Source organism: Microcebus murinus, chromosome 20, assembly GCF_040939455.1.
Source record: "Microcebus murinus isolate Inina chromosome 20, M.murinus_Inina_mat1.0, whole genome shotgun sequence".
NCBI lineage: Eukaryota > Metazoa > Chordata > Mammalia > Primates > Cheirogaleidae > Microcebus > Microcebus murinus.
In genome coordinates this window covers 2,146,357-2,163,185 of record NC_134123.1, presented here as the reverse complement: position 1 = coordinate 2,163,185, position 16,829 = coordinate 2,146,357, and the positions used below count along the sequence as shown (strand labels likewise).

Sequence of the window (16,829 nt, the reverse complement as noted above, 5' to 3'; positions counted from 1 at the left end):
TCCCAGACTCCTGAGCTGGCCTTGGCCTCCCTAGCTCCCCGCGGGAAGGCAGAGGGCGCAGGCAGGGGTCCGGGAAAGGGAGAGAGGACGGAGCCGCAGCTGCCCGCAGCGCCCGTGTGCAGAGCGCGGGCCCTCGCCCGGGCTGCTGAGGCCGGGGACGCTGCCCGCTGGGCGGCTGCTGCCCTCCTCTCCTGGAGACACGACGGATGCAGGTCAGAGCCTGCAAGCCGGGGAGGAGGGCCAGCAGCTCACGTGAAGGCAAAACACTTTGCATTAAAACACTTTAATAAACTCCGAGTCAGATCTCACTACTTCCCACAGCAGCCGAGCTACCAGGCACTTCCACCAATCAAGAGCAAGGCAACAGCTCGAACTCAGTTTTGAAGCAATTTGAGCAACTGCAGGGGCTTGACTGTTGATCAGGTCCTTGAGGACTCCCTGCCCAGATTAGGACATTTCCAGTCCTTCCTTGTCCCTGCTGCTACCCGCAGGGGACGATGTGTGTAAAGGCTCGAGTGAGCCCTTGGTCCAGAGCTGTCACTGGGGAATCAGCAGGACAGATCCGCGCCTGCGGCACTGCTGGGCGCCCCTGGCCCTGGGATCTGGGGAGACCTCTCAGACAGGGGTCCCAGCCGAAGCATGTTTGAGAGCCCTCCACCTCCAGAGCCTGTGTACGCAGCTCTCACCACCCGCTCTGTTGCTCAGAAGAGGTTCAACCCGCAGCCCCGCAGGACCCTCTGACCTTGGCCGCAGCCCGTGTCTGCCACAGCTTAGTCTGGCACCTGTCCCTCTGTGCTGCTGCCCTTCCCGTTCCCGAGACAGGTGCCTGTCTCCAGGCCAGAAGGGTGGACCCTCACTGAGCCCCCGGTGGACTTCCAGGCTCTCCCACTCCAAGGACTAGATTTTCACACCGCTGAGGGTTTTATTTCACAGATCACGTTGGTGAGTTTCGGGTTTCCAGTCCTCACCATGGCTAAGTCATACATTTCCCAACACCTGATTGTTTTCTCCAGATCTGTACTCTCACCCAATACACCCTGGTTGTCTAAAACCCCAAAGCAAAAACAGTGACATATTCAGAGAACCCTGGCCACATCTGCGGAGCAAGTTCCCTCTACTGCGGTTGTATCAAATAAAACGAGATCTCCGCGACATCGCGCGTTCGCTTGCCCAGAAGAGAAGCGCTCCCAAGGTCAAGGCACAAAGCAAGAAGTCCCCTGGGGCAGAGCGATGGTGCGAGCGACCAGGGGCCTCTGGAGGCCCCAGGCAGAGCCACGGGGAGGCGAGTCCAGCCCGCGGGGTGGGCAGCGGGAAGGGCCGAGGCCGGGGTCTCCCCGCGTGGGCCTGAGGCGCCTCACGCGTACTTCTCCAGGAACTTCATGTGAAAGTCCTTCACCTTCTGGAGCACCGTCTTCAGCTTCTCCACGGGAGGGAGGATGGTCATCCTGGCGGGAGAGAGACAGCGTCGCCCAGCTGCTCTGGCAGGGGAGAGGGGTGACGCCGGCAGCGGTCTCGCCTGTGAGGGGGGAGCCTGGGGCGTGGGGACAGGGCTGTCCCACCACTCTGAAAGCCCCTGCACGGTGCCCAGCATCTGAGAGGCCACTTGCCCCTCTCACACGTCCTTGTACCCCAGCGTAAGACGAACGTGCCACGTGGCGGCTGGCGCGGGCGTCCGGACACGCCGCGCACTGCAGAAGGCCGCCGGCGGGCCGGGGACAGCGGGCTCTCGCGCCTGGACAGGCCTTTCCCTCCCCGCCAGTCAGTCTCTGACAGCGACCTCTGGTCACCGATGGAACTCGCAGTTGCCACGGTAACTAACACCTCCCTCCAGCCTGCCGGTGGCCTGGGCAGCCCTCTACCACCGGCTTTGAGACTGAGCCACAGCTGGAGAGGCGGGCCTGCGGCGGGCCAGACGCCCCTGGCTCGGTTTGCCCGCTGGGGACGTGGCTGCAGTCTCGACCGAGGTGAGGCCGGGCTGCTGCGTCCCCCGAGACGTCTGCTGCAGGGGACACCTAGAGCACGCTGCCCGGCTCGCCGTGTCACTCGCGGGCGGTGCCGCGGTGCCAGCCCTGCCAGGCAGCGGATGTCGTGAGTTTAAAAGGGACAGGGAGATACAGGAGACACACTGCTGCGGGCGTCTCAGATGGTGGCGGGCGGGTGGCGGCGGTGGAGACACAGTCGCCAGGAAGACCCCTTAGAGGACGGGACCCTAGAGCCCGCCCAGCCTCCCTTAATCCGGGGCAGGACAGATGGGGCAGGAGGGTGGGGCTGCACCGCGAGGGCGCACGGGGGCTCCACAGCCCGTCTCTGAAGCCAGCCTCGCGCTCCACGTCAAGAAGCCCAATGTCCCTGGACAAAGCCGGGACCAGCCCAGGTGCACAGAAGAAGTCGTACCTGAAGTGGTAGGTGCCCTCCCTCTGCCCGAAGCCGCTGCCGGGCACAACGCAGATGCCAGTCTCCTCCAGGAGCTTCATGCAGTAGAACATGTCTGGGGCCATTTTGTGGGCCTGCGGGAGGAAGCAGGGCAGACCAGGACTCATCTCCGGCTCCACATGGCACAAGCACGCCAGTGAGAGCTCAGAGCCAAACGGAGACCCTGATGGCTGGTTCTCTTTCCAAAGGCCGTGCCTTCTCCTCTCCTGAAGAGACCCCCAGCCCAGGGCGCCGCGGCCTGCGGGTGCCTGGTGCAGGGAACGGGACTACCTGTCCACTGCCTTCCTACCCATCCCAGGCAGCAGCTCGCAAACATGGTCGCTTCGTACACGCCACGCCACAGAACGCTCTGACCACGGGCCGAGGTCCGGGTGGGGCTCTCAGGGAACAAGCTCCGCCGGGCAGCTGTGGCTGGTGTTCCCCACACGCGGCCTGCGCAGCCGCCGCCGGGCCGCGGGGCTGTGAAGCGCAGACTCCCAGGCTCCAGCAGCGGGACTCTGATCCCGCAGCTCTGGGGTGCTGGGATGCGGCCTAGACCGAGTGCTTCACGAGGCATTCAGGAAGCCTGGGGCTGGCGAGGACACCCCTCTGCCCTTGCCCCTCCAAGTGGGGCCTGCGGCACCAGCTGACAACTTGTCGGCAGTGCACTCTCCAGCCCTTGCACATTCCGTGGACCGGAACTGGCATTTTCACAGCCCCAGGTGTGCACACGCAGGCTTGAGGAGCGCGGCTGCAGGTCGAGGTGGCTGGGTGGAGGGGACGGCTCCCGTTGCTTCCCCAGCTTTGGGCTCACGGGGCACCTCCCTCCAGAGCTGCAGCTCTCTTGGGGCGGCCCCCAGTGCGCCCCATCAGCACCGCACGCGGCGGGCCGGGCCTCTGAGAACCCGTCATCTCCATGCAGGAAACACCAGCAGGCTGAGGACCAAGTTCAGAGCCTCTGGCACCAGCCCCAGTCCCCAGGGCAAGCGGCGCCCGCCCCAGCGTCTCGCGTGCACCCCGTGCTGCAGACCTGAGCCGCCTCCACGGCCTTGGGAGGGATGAAGACTCGAGGGAAGGCGTACATGGAGCCCTGCAAGGGGTTGCAGTGGATCCCCGGGACTTGGTTGAACAGGTCTTCTGTCAGCTTTGCTTTTCTGGCCAGGTCACCCAGGACCGACTCCTTCTCCTGAAGAGACAGGAAGCACGGCAGTCGGCATTTCTGCAGGAAGACTGGCTCCAGCCTCCACCGGCCAGACTGGCGAGAGGAGCCTGTGTGTGCCCGAGGCAGGGAGCGGGCGGAACGTGCTTCCCTGCAGGAATTGCGTCCACGGTGCTCAGCCTAACAGGCTGCCATGTGCCCTGGGGCGTGGAGCACACAAATATCTGGGGAGTTCCAGACCACACGGCAGGTCCTGGGAAGCCCTGTCATGGGTTCTATTTGTGCACCAGGAAGTCACTCCTGAAAACGAGAAAAGCCAGACCTTGCCTGGCGGTCTCAAGGGGCCTGGCTCTGGATGGAACACCCTAGACCTGGCTCTGGGAGACACGGCTCCTCCCCGGGAATGGGCCCCACCACTCCATTTGGGGGGCCCACCTTTCCCCACTCTGTCTGCTGTGCGTGGAATACATGGCCCAGGCAAAGTAAATCAGGGCCAGTGACTGGCTCGGAACTGGACTTGTGTGCAAAGCCAGAGCCGAGGCTAGACGGTGGCTGCAGGGGCCACTGCGGGAGGGTGACAGGTGAGCCTGCACATGAGTGGGCACTCGTGGCGTGGCCTGGCCGCACACTGCAATACGGCCAGCCTTCATCGTGACACAGGCCACATCGTGGATGGACCTGAAGGACGTTGTGCTAAGCAAAACAAGCCCATCACAACGACAAATACCGCATGAGTCCACTCACATGAAGTATCTAGAATAGGTGACTTCGTAAGGGCAGAACGCAGAAGGGTGGTTGCCCGGGCTGGGGGCAGGGCGCTAGTACTTAGTAGGCATGGAGCTTCTGTTTGGGATGACAGGGAAGTTCCGGAGACGCATGGCGGTGGTGGCTGCACAGCAGTGCGACTGTCTGTGCTGCCTGAACCACACACTTTACAAAGATCAGAATGATAAATTTTGTTATGTGTACTTTACCACCATTAAAAAAAAAGATGTGAGTCTAGAGCAGCTGGGAGCTAACTTCTAGGTTACATGGCCCTGGAGGCCACACGCCTGGAGGCTGCCTCCTGGCCACTTGGAACTCACTAGGCCCCCGGCGGCAGCAGTGAAGCGGGCAGGTCACAGCTGACTCACCCTGCTGAACTGCTCAAAGGACTCCTCTCCTGGCACCGGGGGGTTCACGACGATGTCCATGGCAGCCTGTCCAGACACTGGTGGACACAGACGCACTGAGAGCAGCTTTACCAGCTGGCCCTTGATTTCGGGGTGCAGGTTGATCACCTCCATGTAGCCCCCTCTGTAGCCACACCTGGAGGGTCGAGGAGAGGGACAGGACCACCAGTTCCAGTAAGACCTCAAGAAATACACCGTCAGAGTCTGCATCTCCCCCACACCAAATGGCCAGGTGCGGCCGAGTGAACAGAAGTGACAGGCACCGACTCACTTCTTTACAAGGAAAGAGCATGCACTCTCCTCCCTCTTTCCTGGGAAACGGGGATGCTGCGCAGCACCGGTGCTACTGCTGGACGCCGCGTGTTGGGAAGGCAGGGCTGCCAGCCCCGGTCCTGGAATGACCTCAAGGGGCAGTGCCTGCCCTGGACTATCCCAACCTTCGGCCTGTGTCAAAGAGAGGCAACTCCCGCCTTGGCCGAGCCACTGTGTTCACGGCCTCTTTGTTATAGAAACAGCCTGAGCCCAAGCAACACACCGGCCCCTGCCAGAAAGAGGGCCTGGTGTCACCCCCGCGCGGGCTCGAGACGCACCGGTGCCAAGGAGCACCAGCGTGAGGACTTTGGAAACAACAATTTCTGCTGCCTGAAAACAAAACCAACCCGAAGGGAGAACAGAGCTGAGAAAGAAAACCAGACAAGGCAAGAAGGCAGAGTCAGGCTCCCACTGACATATTTAAAGCCCTGATTCAACTCTACCTTTGGACCTTTTACAAACATGGATTTAAAAAAAAAAAAAAATGCCTCTATGGTGTAAGGCAGTTCAAGCTGAATTTGTATAATCTATAGCCAAAAGGATCCTGATTGATACTTTCACATCATATAAAAATAAGCTGAGAACATGCAATGAATTAAAAATAAGATCTTTTCAAATCAGCTTTTTTTTTTTTTGAGAAAGTGTCTCATTCTGTTGCCTGGGCTAGCGTGCCGTGGCGTCAGCCTAGCTCACAGCAACCTCAAACTCCTGGGCTCAAGCGATCCTCCTGCCTCAGCCTCCCGAGTAGCTGGGACTACAGGCATGCGCCACCATGCCTGGCTCATTTTTTTGTATATATATTAGTTGGCCAATTAATTTCTTTCTATTTTCAGTAGAGACGGGGTCTTGCTCTTGCTCAGGCTGGTCTTGAACTCCTGACCTTGAGCAATCCTCCCACCTCAGCCTCCCAGGGTGCTAGAAAATCTTTTTAAATCAAATCAACATTAAGCACGCTCTCTGGAGCCATGCCTCCTGTCTGTGGCCGCAGTGCTCAGACTCATGCCACAGAAGCGCAGGCTCACCGAGGCAGGGACCTTCCTCTGTGCGCCCCACCCCAGCCTCAGAGCACCGGGCACGACGGCTGCTGGACTGAACTGGCAGGGAGAGATTCCCTTCCGACGCCCGCACTGCATGTCCCAAGGCAGGAAGATAAATTCTGGCATCTCAGAAAGGGTTCTCGCAACAAAGATGGAGAGAAAGAACTTCCTGCCCGACCCCTGCTGACGGGCGCGGGCCCAGGTGAGCGCGGCCGGGGGCCAGGTGAACCGGCCAGCCGGGGGCCCAGGTGAGCGCTGCCGGGGGCCCAGGTGAGCGCGGCCGGGGGCCCAGGTGAGCGCGGCCGGGGGCCCAGGTGAGCGCGGCCGGGGGCCCAGGTGAGCGTGGCCGGGGGCCCAGGTGAGCGCGGCCGGGGGCCCAGGTGAGCGTGGCCACGCAGCCCAGGGCGCCGTGCGCGAATCCGTCACGGGACACGCTCGAGCTCGAAAATGAGTTTCCAGGGAGCAGACACTGGGGAAAGCGCTGCTCAGCACAGGGGAGTCTAGCAAGGAGCCGCCCGCCACGGCAGCCCGGGGCGCCAGCACGGATCAGCCGCCCACGCCAAGTGAGGCCGAGCAGCTGCGCGGCCACCCCAGGGCAGCGCCCGGGCCGCCAAAGCGCTCCTTCAGCCTCGCGGTCGCGCCGCTCTGCGGCCGGGCAAAGGAGCACCCCCGCGCCGGCCGGGCACCGCACGCCGCCCTGGGCCGCCAGCCTCTTCCCTCCTCCCCGGCCGCCCGCCGTGGACGCTCGCCCCAGCTGGGCGTCGCGCCGGCACCCCAAGTCTGACGCGCCGCGCACACGCTGGCTTTCCCGCCTGCCTCAGCGGGGCCTCTCCCAGCTGGCGGCAGCGCCGCAGTCACGCCTGTCTGCACAGAGCCTGTGGCGCGCCCGACGCCCGTCTACTGCCAGCACCTGCCGGCAGGTCCTGTCGTCTCTGCCCCCCTGCCGCACCGCGCCTGGAGGGCTGTCACAGCCCCACGCCGCCCCACCCCCGCCACGGGCAGCCATGAGGAGCCCGGCAAAGCACCGGTGGGGGAGGTCACACCCTCCAAGGGCTCACGCCCTCCAAGGGCTCCCATCGTGCTCGGGTAAAAGTGAAAAGTGCCCAAGTCGCCAGGTGGTCTGGCCCCCTGGGACTCCCCTGGTCTCCACTCCTGCCCTGTCACCCTCACTCACTCCCTCCCGGCCCCTGGCTGCCCCACAACATGTCAGGAGCGCTTCCACCTCAGGGCCTTTGCACTTGCTGTCCCTGCTGCCTGGAACACGTGGCCTGAGGTGTCTGCGCCCCCTCCCTCCTGTGGGTCCCCGCGTCGCAGCCAGCCCGTGAGCCCGAGCCGTTCCGCCCGGCCCCACCCCACCTGGCTCTCCTGCGTCTTCTCTAACCACTTGCTTCCATCTGACACGATTCTGCTCGATTCTGCCCATTCGTCTCCTGCCTCCCTTCCGCGCTCGGCCCGGGCTCTGCAGGGCAGGGCCGCCGCGCACGCGGCGCTCAGACCAGCACTCGACCCGCGAGCGTTTCCCAGGCACCGGCCGCACGAGCAAGCACGGGGCCACGGCTGGCCTCCAGCCTCCGAGGCCGCCCAGCGCCCGCCGGCCTGAGAGCACCCGTCCGCCCAGCCTGCCCCGGCCCCTCGGACGGCACTGCTGGAGCAAGAGACCGGGCTGGCAGAAAACAGCCAGCGGGAAAAGCTGCTGTGAGGCGGTTTTCATTTCCTCAGCTCATCCATGGCCTGGTGTCTTTCGAGCATGGCCTTATGTTTTGAGCCCCTGCACCAGGGCTGTTCTCGACCCCTGGGCTCTCCCTCCGGGGAGGTGCAGCTGCGTCCTCCTGCTCCTAGATGGACACAAGCCACAGACATGGGTGGCCTTCTCTCCACAAGCGTGGGTGGACTTCAAGGCAGGGCAGAGGAGCAGGCGGCGAGAAGGCCGCAGTGCCCGGCGGGCCCAGGGCAGCAGGGGCCGAGGCCGACGTACTCGCCCATGTAGCCCTTGGAGGTGGAGTGGAAGGAGGCCAGCTCCACACTGCTGGAGTACTCGGGCCCCATCTCATAGAGCACCTTCTTGAAGGAGTGGAATCTGCAGTCTGGGGAGTACACGTTGTCCTGGTACACCTGCAGAGGAGGACATGACAGTCACACGTGTGCTTCCGAGAGGACCGAGCCCACACAGGCTGCTGTGGGGATGCAGCCCTCCGGGCCCGAGGAGAGGCAGGCACAGGTGACCTGCATCAGGCCATGGGCAGCCCGGGACGGTCGGTTCAGCCTCCAATGCCGCTTCCAGGGACGCGCCAGAATGTGCCTGAAGGAACTTTCCAGAATAAGCACGGAGGCAAGGCTGCAGGCTGGGGGAGCTCACTCAGTTTCTCCCACATCTAGTCCTGTCTGGTCTCCGGACCCCTCTCTGCCTCAGCTGACCAGTGATGATAAAGGACTCCCATCTTCCCAAGCAAATCTTCCTCCTAACGCACGACTTGACGTCCTTTACTAATGTTAATAATGACAGCAGTTAATGTCCCTTTTCTCCAACCTCTCTATTCAAAGGGCTAGCCTGCAGGGCTTCCTTACAACACCGCCCAGTCTGCAGGCCTGTGGTTTCCCGTCCACTCTCCACGGCTGCAGCAGCACCCACACCTGGCCGGTTCTTCTTGGTCCCCGGGATCTAGCATTCGGTGGGCAAGCCCCACTCTGCCTTTGAGATTAACTTCTCACATCCATTTTGGAGGATCAGGGAAACTGAGGCATTCTGGGGCCCAGGGGGGGGTTCAGGCTGGCTCCATCTGCCCAGGAGCCTGCCATCATCCTGCTCATGGTCACAACCTGGGCGCAGGTTTGTGTACCAGGTCATGGATCCCTCTGCAGCTCCTTCTCTCCTTTAGAAATAAAGGTTTCAGGCCCATCTACTGTCACTTACGACGGCTCAGTGGGTGAGCTGTGAGAGGAACGAGCAGTGAAGAAATGGAGGCAGTGTGCCAGACTACAGCCAGCCAGAGCCATGCAGAAAGGAATACGAAGTGAAAACAGGATTTGGGCGACCCTGTTCATTTCTCACGAAGCAGAAAACAAACGAGCAACCTCAGCTCCAGAAGCAACAGTCACAGGTTCCCTGAGACCCCGTCCTCACGGGCTGTGAGGACTCAGCGAGGCGGCAGCTGCAGAGCACAGGGACGCAGCTGCAGGCTGCTGAGCGGGCGTCCGCTGCCCCTGCCACTGGGCACCCACTCTCCCCCTTGGGCAAGAGCCCTCTGATCTGCCCTCAGGGAATAACCTCCCCTGGTGCCCATCTGGAGGTTTGGGGGGACAGGGCAGAGACCCCACCCCTCAGCCTGGACCTAGCCAATTTGCATCTGGTAACTCCCAGGCCATAGTGATTGGCTCTGCAGTGGCCCAAGCTGAACCAATGAAGCTCAGCTCTGAGACTTCTGCTGGAACCACCAGGACAAAAACCACTGGGAATTTCTAGGCTGGGAAGGTCTGGGTATGAGGCCAGCACAGAGAGACGGCAGAGAGAGAAGGTCTAGAAGACACGGTTTGAGTCCCTGGATCCAGATATGTAACTGGGACCCCATCATATATTTTTTTTTTAAGTTTAGAGTGATTGAGGTTAAATTTTTGAAATTTATAACTAAGAGTCCAATCAAACACAGGGATAATTTCGGTCAGTCTCATAGGTTGTCACATTGCACGTCCACACCACGACTCACTTCATCCACCACCAATAAAGCTCCCCGGCTGTAGGACAGTCAGGTCTGGATCTGCCCCTGGGGGAAGCTGATCCCCACCTTGCTGCGGGCCGACACGGGGCTGCTCTTACCTCATCGGCCAGGAGAAAGAGCTTCTCTTCCCAAGCAAAGTGAATCACATCTTCTATGCACTTTCTGCTTTGTACCTGGCCTATAAAACCCCAAAAAAATGAAAATGTAACTTGTACTGCTGTTTAATTGCCCCTGGGTCAGAATGCCACCCAGAATCACTTAGGTGTCCTGCGTTCCCTCAAGATCCCAAGAGGTCACCCTCCCAGTTGCTGTGCCTGACGGCGCAGTCAACCTGCAGGCCCAGAGGGTCGGCGCGGCTGTCCGCCGCTCGAGGCAGGCATGTGGGGCGTGCGGAGGGAGCGGCGCTTCACCCCGACCTTGTCATTTTTACAGCGTGTGTGCATGCATGCGTGTGCGCCTGGCGTGCCTGCGTGGCAGGATGGAAGGCGTGGAAATGTCACAAAGAGCAGTCGGGCAGCTCGGCTCCCCCTTCCTACGCAGCAGCAGCAGAGGAGACTCCCGCTGGCTGACGCACGGTCCATGGGGACTCCGCCCGCCTTCTCCCCAGCAGGGACACGCGGGCTCCGCGGGCAGGGGCAAGCCTGTGCTGGCTCAGCACCTCTCAAGGCCAGCACTCGGCAGGGGCTCGGCCAGTAAGTATGGAACGCACGCTGAGTGGACGAGCCTGGCACCCGTCGGCTGCGACCGGGGCGCTCGGCCTCGCTAGTGACCACAGTGAGCGCTCCTGCTCCCCTCGGCCGTCTCCGTCTTTGGGACTTGAGTCAACACTAACAGGAAACACTCACCATCCATGTTAGAGAAATGAGTGGAAACAGCGAGACTGTATGCCACGAGTGCAGGTGGGGAGAGGGTCAGCCCACAGGGTGGGAATGGGACCCTCCTCGACGCTTCCCGAGAACTGCTTTGAGTGTGGCGCTCACTGGAACCATGTGCTCACAATGGTTCCGGAAAAGCACCGCCATGATCAGGCCTGATTTCTTTAAAAAGGCCACATTTCTTTACTATATATATCTGCATGTATTATGTATGTATGTGTGTGTGCACATGTGTATATATATGAACATATATTATTTGTATATGTACACATATACATCTTTTTTTTTTTTTTTTTTTTTGAGACAGAGTCTCACTTTGTTGCCCAGGCTAGAGTGAGTGCCGTGGCGTCAGCCTAGCTCACAGCAACCTCAAACTCCTGGGCTCGAGTGATCCTTCTGCCTCAGCCTCCCGAGTAGCTGGGACTACAGGCATGCGCCACCATGCCCGGCTAATTTTTTTATATATATATATCAGTTGGCCAATTAATTTCTTTCTATTTATAGTAGAGACGGGGTCTCGCTCTTGCTCAGGCTGGTTTTGAACTCCTGACCTTGAGCAATCCGCCCGCCTCGGCCTCCCAAGAGCTAGGATTACAGGCGTGAGCCACAGCGCCCGGCCCACATATACATCTTGATGCAAAGAGGTATGTAGAATATGTTACCTTTCTATTAAAGATAAAATATCTATATTCTTGTTTATGCAACAATATTAAAAATATGTCTGGAAAAAAAAAATATATATCCTGTAAGAGCATGGTATGATTCAGCCAGGATTTCCACCTTGAACTATCTAAGTAATGAACCAATTCCTTTACTAAGGGACCAACTTTTCTCCTGCCAAGCAAGCACCGACTGGTCTTCTTACGAAGCAAGCTCACGGTTCCTGGACTCCTGGATTCCAGGAGAACGGCAGGCCCTGGTTCCCATAAGGGCCCAGCTGCTGTTCTCACAGATGAGGTGGGAGCTGGCCACCTAGGGAGGAGAACCTGCCTGTGAATCCTCCTAGTCTTGCCCTCCCAGGCCCATGATCCCACAAACTGCATTTTGTTAGAATGCAAGCAAGGACTCAAGCACGAGAATATGCAAAACCATGTTTGCTAAATGCTAAAGGGAACACGAACAGGAACCAAGCAAGAAACAGAGCCTCAAAATGCCTTCAGCCCAGTAAAGGAAATGAGAATCAAGGTATGCAAATAATTCCACTGACCTACACAACATCAACTTGAGAATAAGGACAGAGCTTGTTTCTCTCCAGTGCCTGGGACACAGCAGCCACTTAGAGCTCGTCCACTGAGCCAACGAAGGGAGACAAAGGCATGCGTCGCGCGTAGAAGGGACAGTCACGTGTGTGTCAGAGTAGAGCACAGGGGTGCCCAGCTTGGGGAGACAAGATAAGGCTTTGATACAGGCCCCAACGGCTGGAGAGGGGTCCCTAAGTGCCTCTCCACAGAGGCTGGGCCAAATGAATTTCCCACAAACTGATGGGACCTCCGCAGCTCGCGCCTGCTGAGCACCCTGCCCGCCTCCCTCCTGTGGGGAACGCCCATGGGAGGCGTGGAACAGACAGACCTGGCCAACCGGAGTCCCAGTGATCTGACTGGCTCAGGAATGGGCAGGTGACCCAACTCAGGCCAAACAGTGTGGCTTGGGACTTCGGTGAAATCATGGAGGCGGCTCTCCTGTAAGGGGTTCAGCGGAGGCTGGGAAATGGCTGACCATCCCAAGGATAGCTCCTTCCTAAGAAGGAATCCAACTCCGGGTAGAACAGAACTGAGAAAGGACTGGGGTCCCTGAGACACTGATGTGATTGAGGTGTACTGCTTTACCCTGAACCCCAGTGCCACGATCCCTGGCTCAATGACCTAGTCCATTTTGACAGCTTTTGGCCAAACTGGTCACATGTGTGGTCCAGGCAAGACACCTGGTCATCACAGGTGGGTTTCTATTTTCCACAGTCCTTCTTCCAATAGCTGACTGGTTTCCCACATTGAAGACCATAAGAGCAAAACCAGACTCTGCCCACTCATAAAATCACTTTTTATAAAAATTACTTATATTAATATTACATTAATATATGATGGCCCCTTTAGTTACAATAGGACAGTCTCTGGTACGATTATTTCTTCCCAGATAGTCTGGCGAAAAGATTGATGTAAACATCTGGCCAAGAAGTTACTGACTCTATAATGTAGAATAGGTAGAGACTTTCCTAAGATGTTGTGGAACTTGCTATTCCAAGTGTGATCCTGGGACCAGCGTAAGTATCACCTGGGAGTTATCGGAAATGCAAACCCTCAAGCCCCGCCCCAGACCAATTATATCAAAGTATCTGAGGGTGGGGCCCGCCAGCCTGTGTTTTAGTGAATTCAAGTTTGAGGACACTGTTCTAGGGAAGCAGCTCTCATCCTCACCTGCACAGGCTATTAAAGCGCAGCCCCAGAGATTCTGGGGGTATGGCCCGGTCTTTGAGCTTTTTCAAAGCTCCTTTGTAATTCTAACGTCCAACCAAGATCAGGAACCTTGCCCTCTCATTCTCCTGCGGCATCACCCTAGATTCTTACCCGCTCCCTCGAGGAGAGGGTAAATGAGCAGAGTTACTGCCAGCTGCCCCCGTTTTCCGCACTCTGGAAGTGCTGCTTGCAGCTGACTGAGCATCATTTGATGTTCCCAAAAATACAGATTCCACAATCAACTCCAACGCATTTTGGCCTCAACCCAATTTATCTCAACAAAGGAAGAGAGAGAAGCCCTTGTTCTCTGCATCCAAACAGCATCGGGGCATATGAAGCCAGCAGCCTGGAAGATGAAAATGGCCAGGACCATGCATTTTTTTGTAAAGAAAAATATGCAAAATTGGGTGCTTTTCAACCTCTGGAAACTAGCTTTTTTTTTTTTCTTTTTTCAGTTTGGTTGCTTTTGTTTTTAATATGATGTATTCTTCTCAGGCCTCAAAGTACACAGCAATGCTGTCAAAGATAAACAAAAAGTACACACCAGCATTCTGAAAACTGGTTTAGAAAAACAAGTGGGAGCGAAGCTAAATGAGGCCTACGACTAATGGTGACGGTTCGTACATGGACAACCTCAGGGAGGTGAGTCTTTGCAAGCGCAGGGAGAACAGGAACAAACCTGGTCTGAGCAGCAACACAACCTTGCCCGAGACAATGCCTGCGTTTGCTCACCTTGGCAGATGGCCTACAGCAATTTTTATAGCTTTCTGTTAGCAAATCTGGAACTGGTTTGAGAAACTGGGGACAGAGGACCTCGAACTGCTTCCTAACTCTTCAGTGTCTGGACAGCCAGTGTACCAGCCGCCCCGCCTCCCCAGAAACCGGCAAGGAAGTGGAACGCGGACCTGTGGGGTTTCCAGGGTTGATGATGCAGAGCACCTTGGGGTCGCAGTGGTCTTTGGCTTCCCGCACTGCCCGCCGGAGCTCGTTCACGCTCAGGGCCCAGCAGTTCTCCTCGTCCAGGTAGTAGTGCACCTGGACGGCGTCGAGCTCAGAGATGACCGCAGAGTAGAGGGGGTACTGCGGGACGGAGACCATCACGCCCGTCCGTGACTTGCCGCCCCCAGACACGAGGATCTTCAGAATCGTCTGCAACCGAGAAGTCACATCTAGACGGCTGCGCCACCGCCCACCCCGCGGGAGCTGAGGAGCCGACAGGCCGCCCCAGCCCAGCCCCTCGCCAGCGGCCTTGCCGCCTGCTCCCAGCGCCACCGTGCACGCGGCCTCGCCTCCCCGGTCTCCGCTTGCTCATCTCTGAAATGAGGACTGAGCAAGGAGTGGGCAGAATCAAATGTTTTCAAGTTCTTACGGGGTGTGATGTGTGAAGACTCGACACTATTATTTTCAATGCTTCTAAGACAGTAGTCCCCAGACTGGGCTGTCTCAGAGTTATTAATATTCTGACCCCACACCCGTAAGCCTGGTTCACTCTGTCTGGGGTGGGGCCCAGGAATCTGTCTTATGAGTAACGCCAGTGCCCATGGTTGGAAAGACCCCCAACAGCACTGCTGAGATGGACAACATGCCCAACAGGTCAGAGCAGGCGGCGCTCTGGCCTGTTTTCACAGCTGAGCAGACCGCGCGTGTGCCTGTGTGTGTAAGTGCGTGCGTGTGAGAGTCCTGAAAAACCAGGCCATGAGAACTCTGCGGGATATCAGGGGAGGAGGCAACAAGTCACTGAATTAAGAAGCCAAAACCCTCCGCAGGGAGAGTCTACACCTTGCACAGGCACAGGCCCTTCCTCAGACTCCGCGTGCTGTGAGAACAACACCAGACTGAAAGGGCCTTCCTCTCCTGGATCTTGTGGACACCCTCCGCCCAGGACCTCCACCCATACTGGGCTTCTCTGGGAACTGAGAGCAGAGGACGGAAGATGCCGTGGCTGGGGCTGGAGCCCCAGCGTCAGAATCCCAACCGGCCTGAGAACAGACTCAGACCACTGAATGTCTCTGGGCCTCAGTTTCCTCCCGGTCTCCAGCAAGAATTTAATGCATTAGAAATGCTTTGGGAATGGAATAGCTCACTCAACAAACATCAAAGACAAGAGCCCTGGCGGTCCGGAAACAAAGATAGCCCCATCACAGAAGGAAGGAATCGGATAGCATGTCGCTCCCTGAAGAGGGAGAGTAACAAGTTGACAGCACCCAGCACCAAGCCAGGCCCTGCACGGAGGAGCGCTAAAGGCCACGGAGGGCCACGGACCCCACGCCCAGGATCCAGACTCCTCCGGCCAAGCAACCACTGGATTCTCCTACCCCCACCCCACAGCACCTCTCTTCTCGTCTCCCAAATGCTCCCTGAATGCCCCTCCCAGATACAATGTAAATTTAAGAACATAATTCTAATTATGTCCCCCTCCTCCTGCAAACCCTTCAATGGCTCCATACTGTTTCTAGGACAATGACCTAAATCTTCACAGTGGCCTCCAAGGCCCTTGAGGACTCAGCTGCCCACTGCCTCCCCAGCCCTATTTCGGGTAACCGTGTCCAGGCTGTGTGCGCCTGTCCGCCCTGACTCTCCATGTCCCAACTCCCAGCCTCCTTCCAGCTCAAGGCCTCTGCGCACGCCGGCCTCTGCCGCTCCCGGCTGCTCCGGAGTCTGCTCAGCCTTCCCCGCCCTCCTGCCGGCACAGGGTTCCTGTGGCTGCTTCCTACAGCTCCCGCCCCTCTCTTCACTGCAGAAGGGAGCCTGAAAGCTTGTGACGTGCCCTTCGTTTACGTGGCACCAACGCCGGTCTTCTCCAGCAGTAGTGTGCAGGCAAAGGCCAAATGGCGTGTTTGGCTCCACAGTCTCCCGGCGCCTGGCACAGGGCCTGGCGGAGGAGGAACACGAGTTATGTGCCAAATGACCGAAAGGCCAGGGGCACCCTCACTTGCACATCGAAGCCACTGTGGTGGCATCCAGGCTAAAAGGGGCAAGAACTGCGGGCCACCAGGGGAGGGAGACCAGAGGGGTGGCCAACCTTCCCCAGCCTGGGCCTGGCTCCCTGCCTCCCCCGGTTCAAACGTGTGGCCCTAACGTGCAAGGCTGTCCTGCATGTGGGCGAATGTGAGCCAACCCCACGCGTACAGAAATGCCGTCGCTAGCCCCGGTGGTCAGGAAAATGTTGTCTGGGTCCGCAGGCACGCCACCATCTCGCCTGGTGATGTAGGCCGCCACATCTTCACGGATGCAGTTGACGCCCTGGCTAGCACTGTAAGACCCTGTAAGACAGCAAGTGAGACAGACATTAGAGAGGCAGGAAGTCTGCTTGCTCAGGGTCAGTGTGACAGCCATGGCAGCAACTGTGGAGAAGAGCAGTAGAGGGAGCTCAGGTGGGGCCTGACTCCTACTGCTCTGGGATCCGGAACTGTGGCAAGCTGCTTAGTAACCTCTCTGGGCCTCACCCACCCATCCTCCCCTCCACCCTCCCACCTGCCCACCCACCCATCCTCCCCTCCACCCTCCCACCTGCCTACCCACCCATCCTCCCCTCCACCCTCCCACCTGCCCACCCTCCCACCTGCCTACCCACCCATCCTCCCCTCCACCCTCCCACCTGCCCACCCTCCCACCTGCCTACCCACCCATCCTCCCCTCCACCCTCCCACCTGCCCACCCTCCCACCTGCCCACCCACCCATCCTCCCCTCCACCCTCC

General features: G+C 58.7%; 1 protein-coding gene across 2 annotated transcripts in view; it reads right to left on the bottom strand.

The window, feature by feature from the left end:
• Positions 1–267: 267 nt before the first annotated feature.
• Positions 268–16,829, bottom strand: part of GPT2 (glutamic--pyruvic transaminase 2) — a 34,935-nt gene continuing 18,373 nt past the window's right edge. For both annotated transcript variants that reach the window (XM_012773851.3, XM_075995602.1), the window contains 8 exons: positions 16,260–16,393; positions 14,036–14,279; positions 9,904–9,983; positions 8,068–8,204; positions 4,705–4,879; positions 3,443–3,598; positions 2,395–2,507; positions 268–1,445 (listed from right to left, as the gene is read on the bottom strand). In XM_012773851.3, the coding sequence (XP_012629305.1) occupies positions 1,355–1,445; positions 2,395–2,507; positions 3,443–3,598; positions 4,705–4,879; positions 8,068–8,204; positions 9,904–9,983; positions 14,036–14,279; positions 16,260–16,393 (1,130 nt within the window). In that variant the 3' untranslated portion in view covers positions 268–1,354. The remainder of the gene's footprint in view (positions 1,446–2,394; positions 2,508–3,442; positions 3,599–4,704; positions 4,880–8,067; positions 8,205–9,903; positions 9,984–14,035; positions 14,280–16,259; positions 16,394–16,829) is intronic.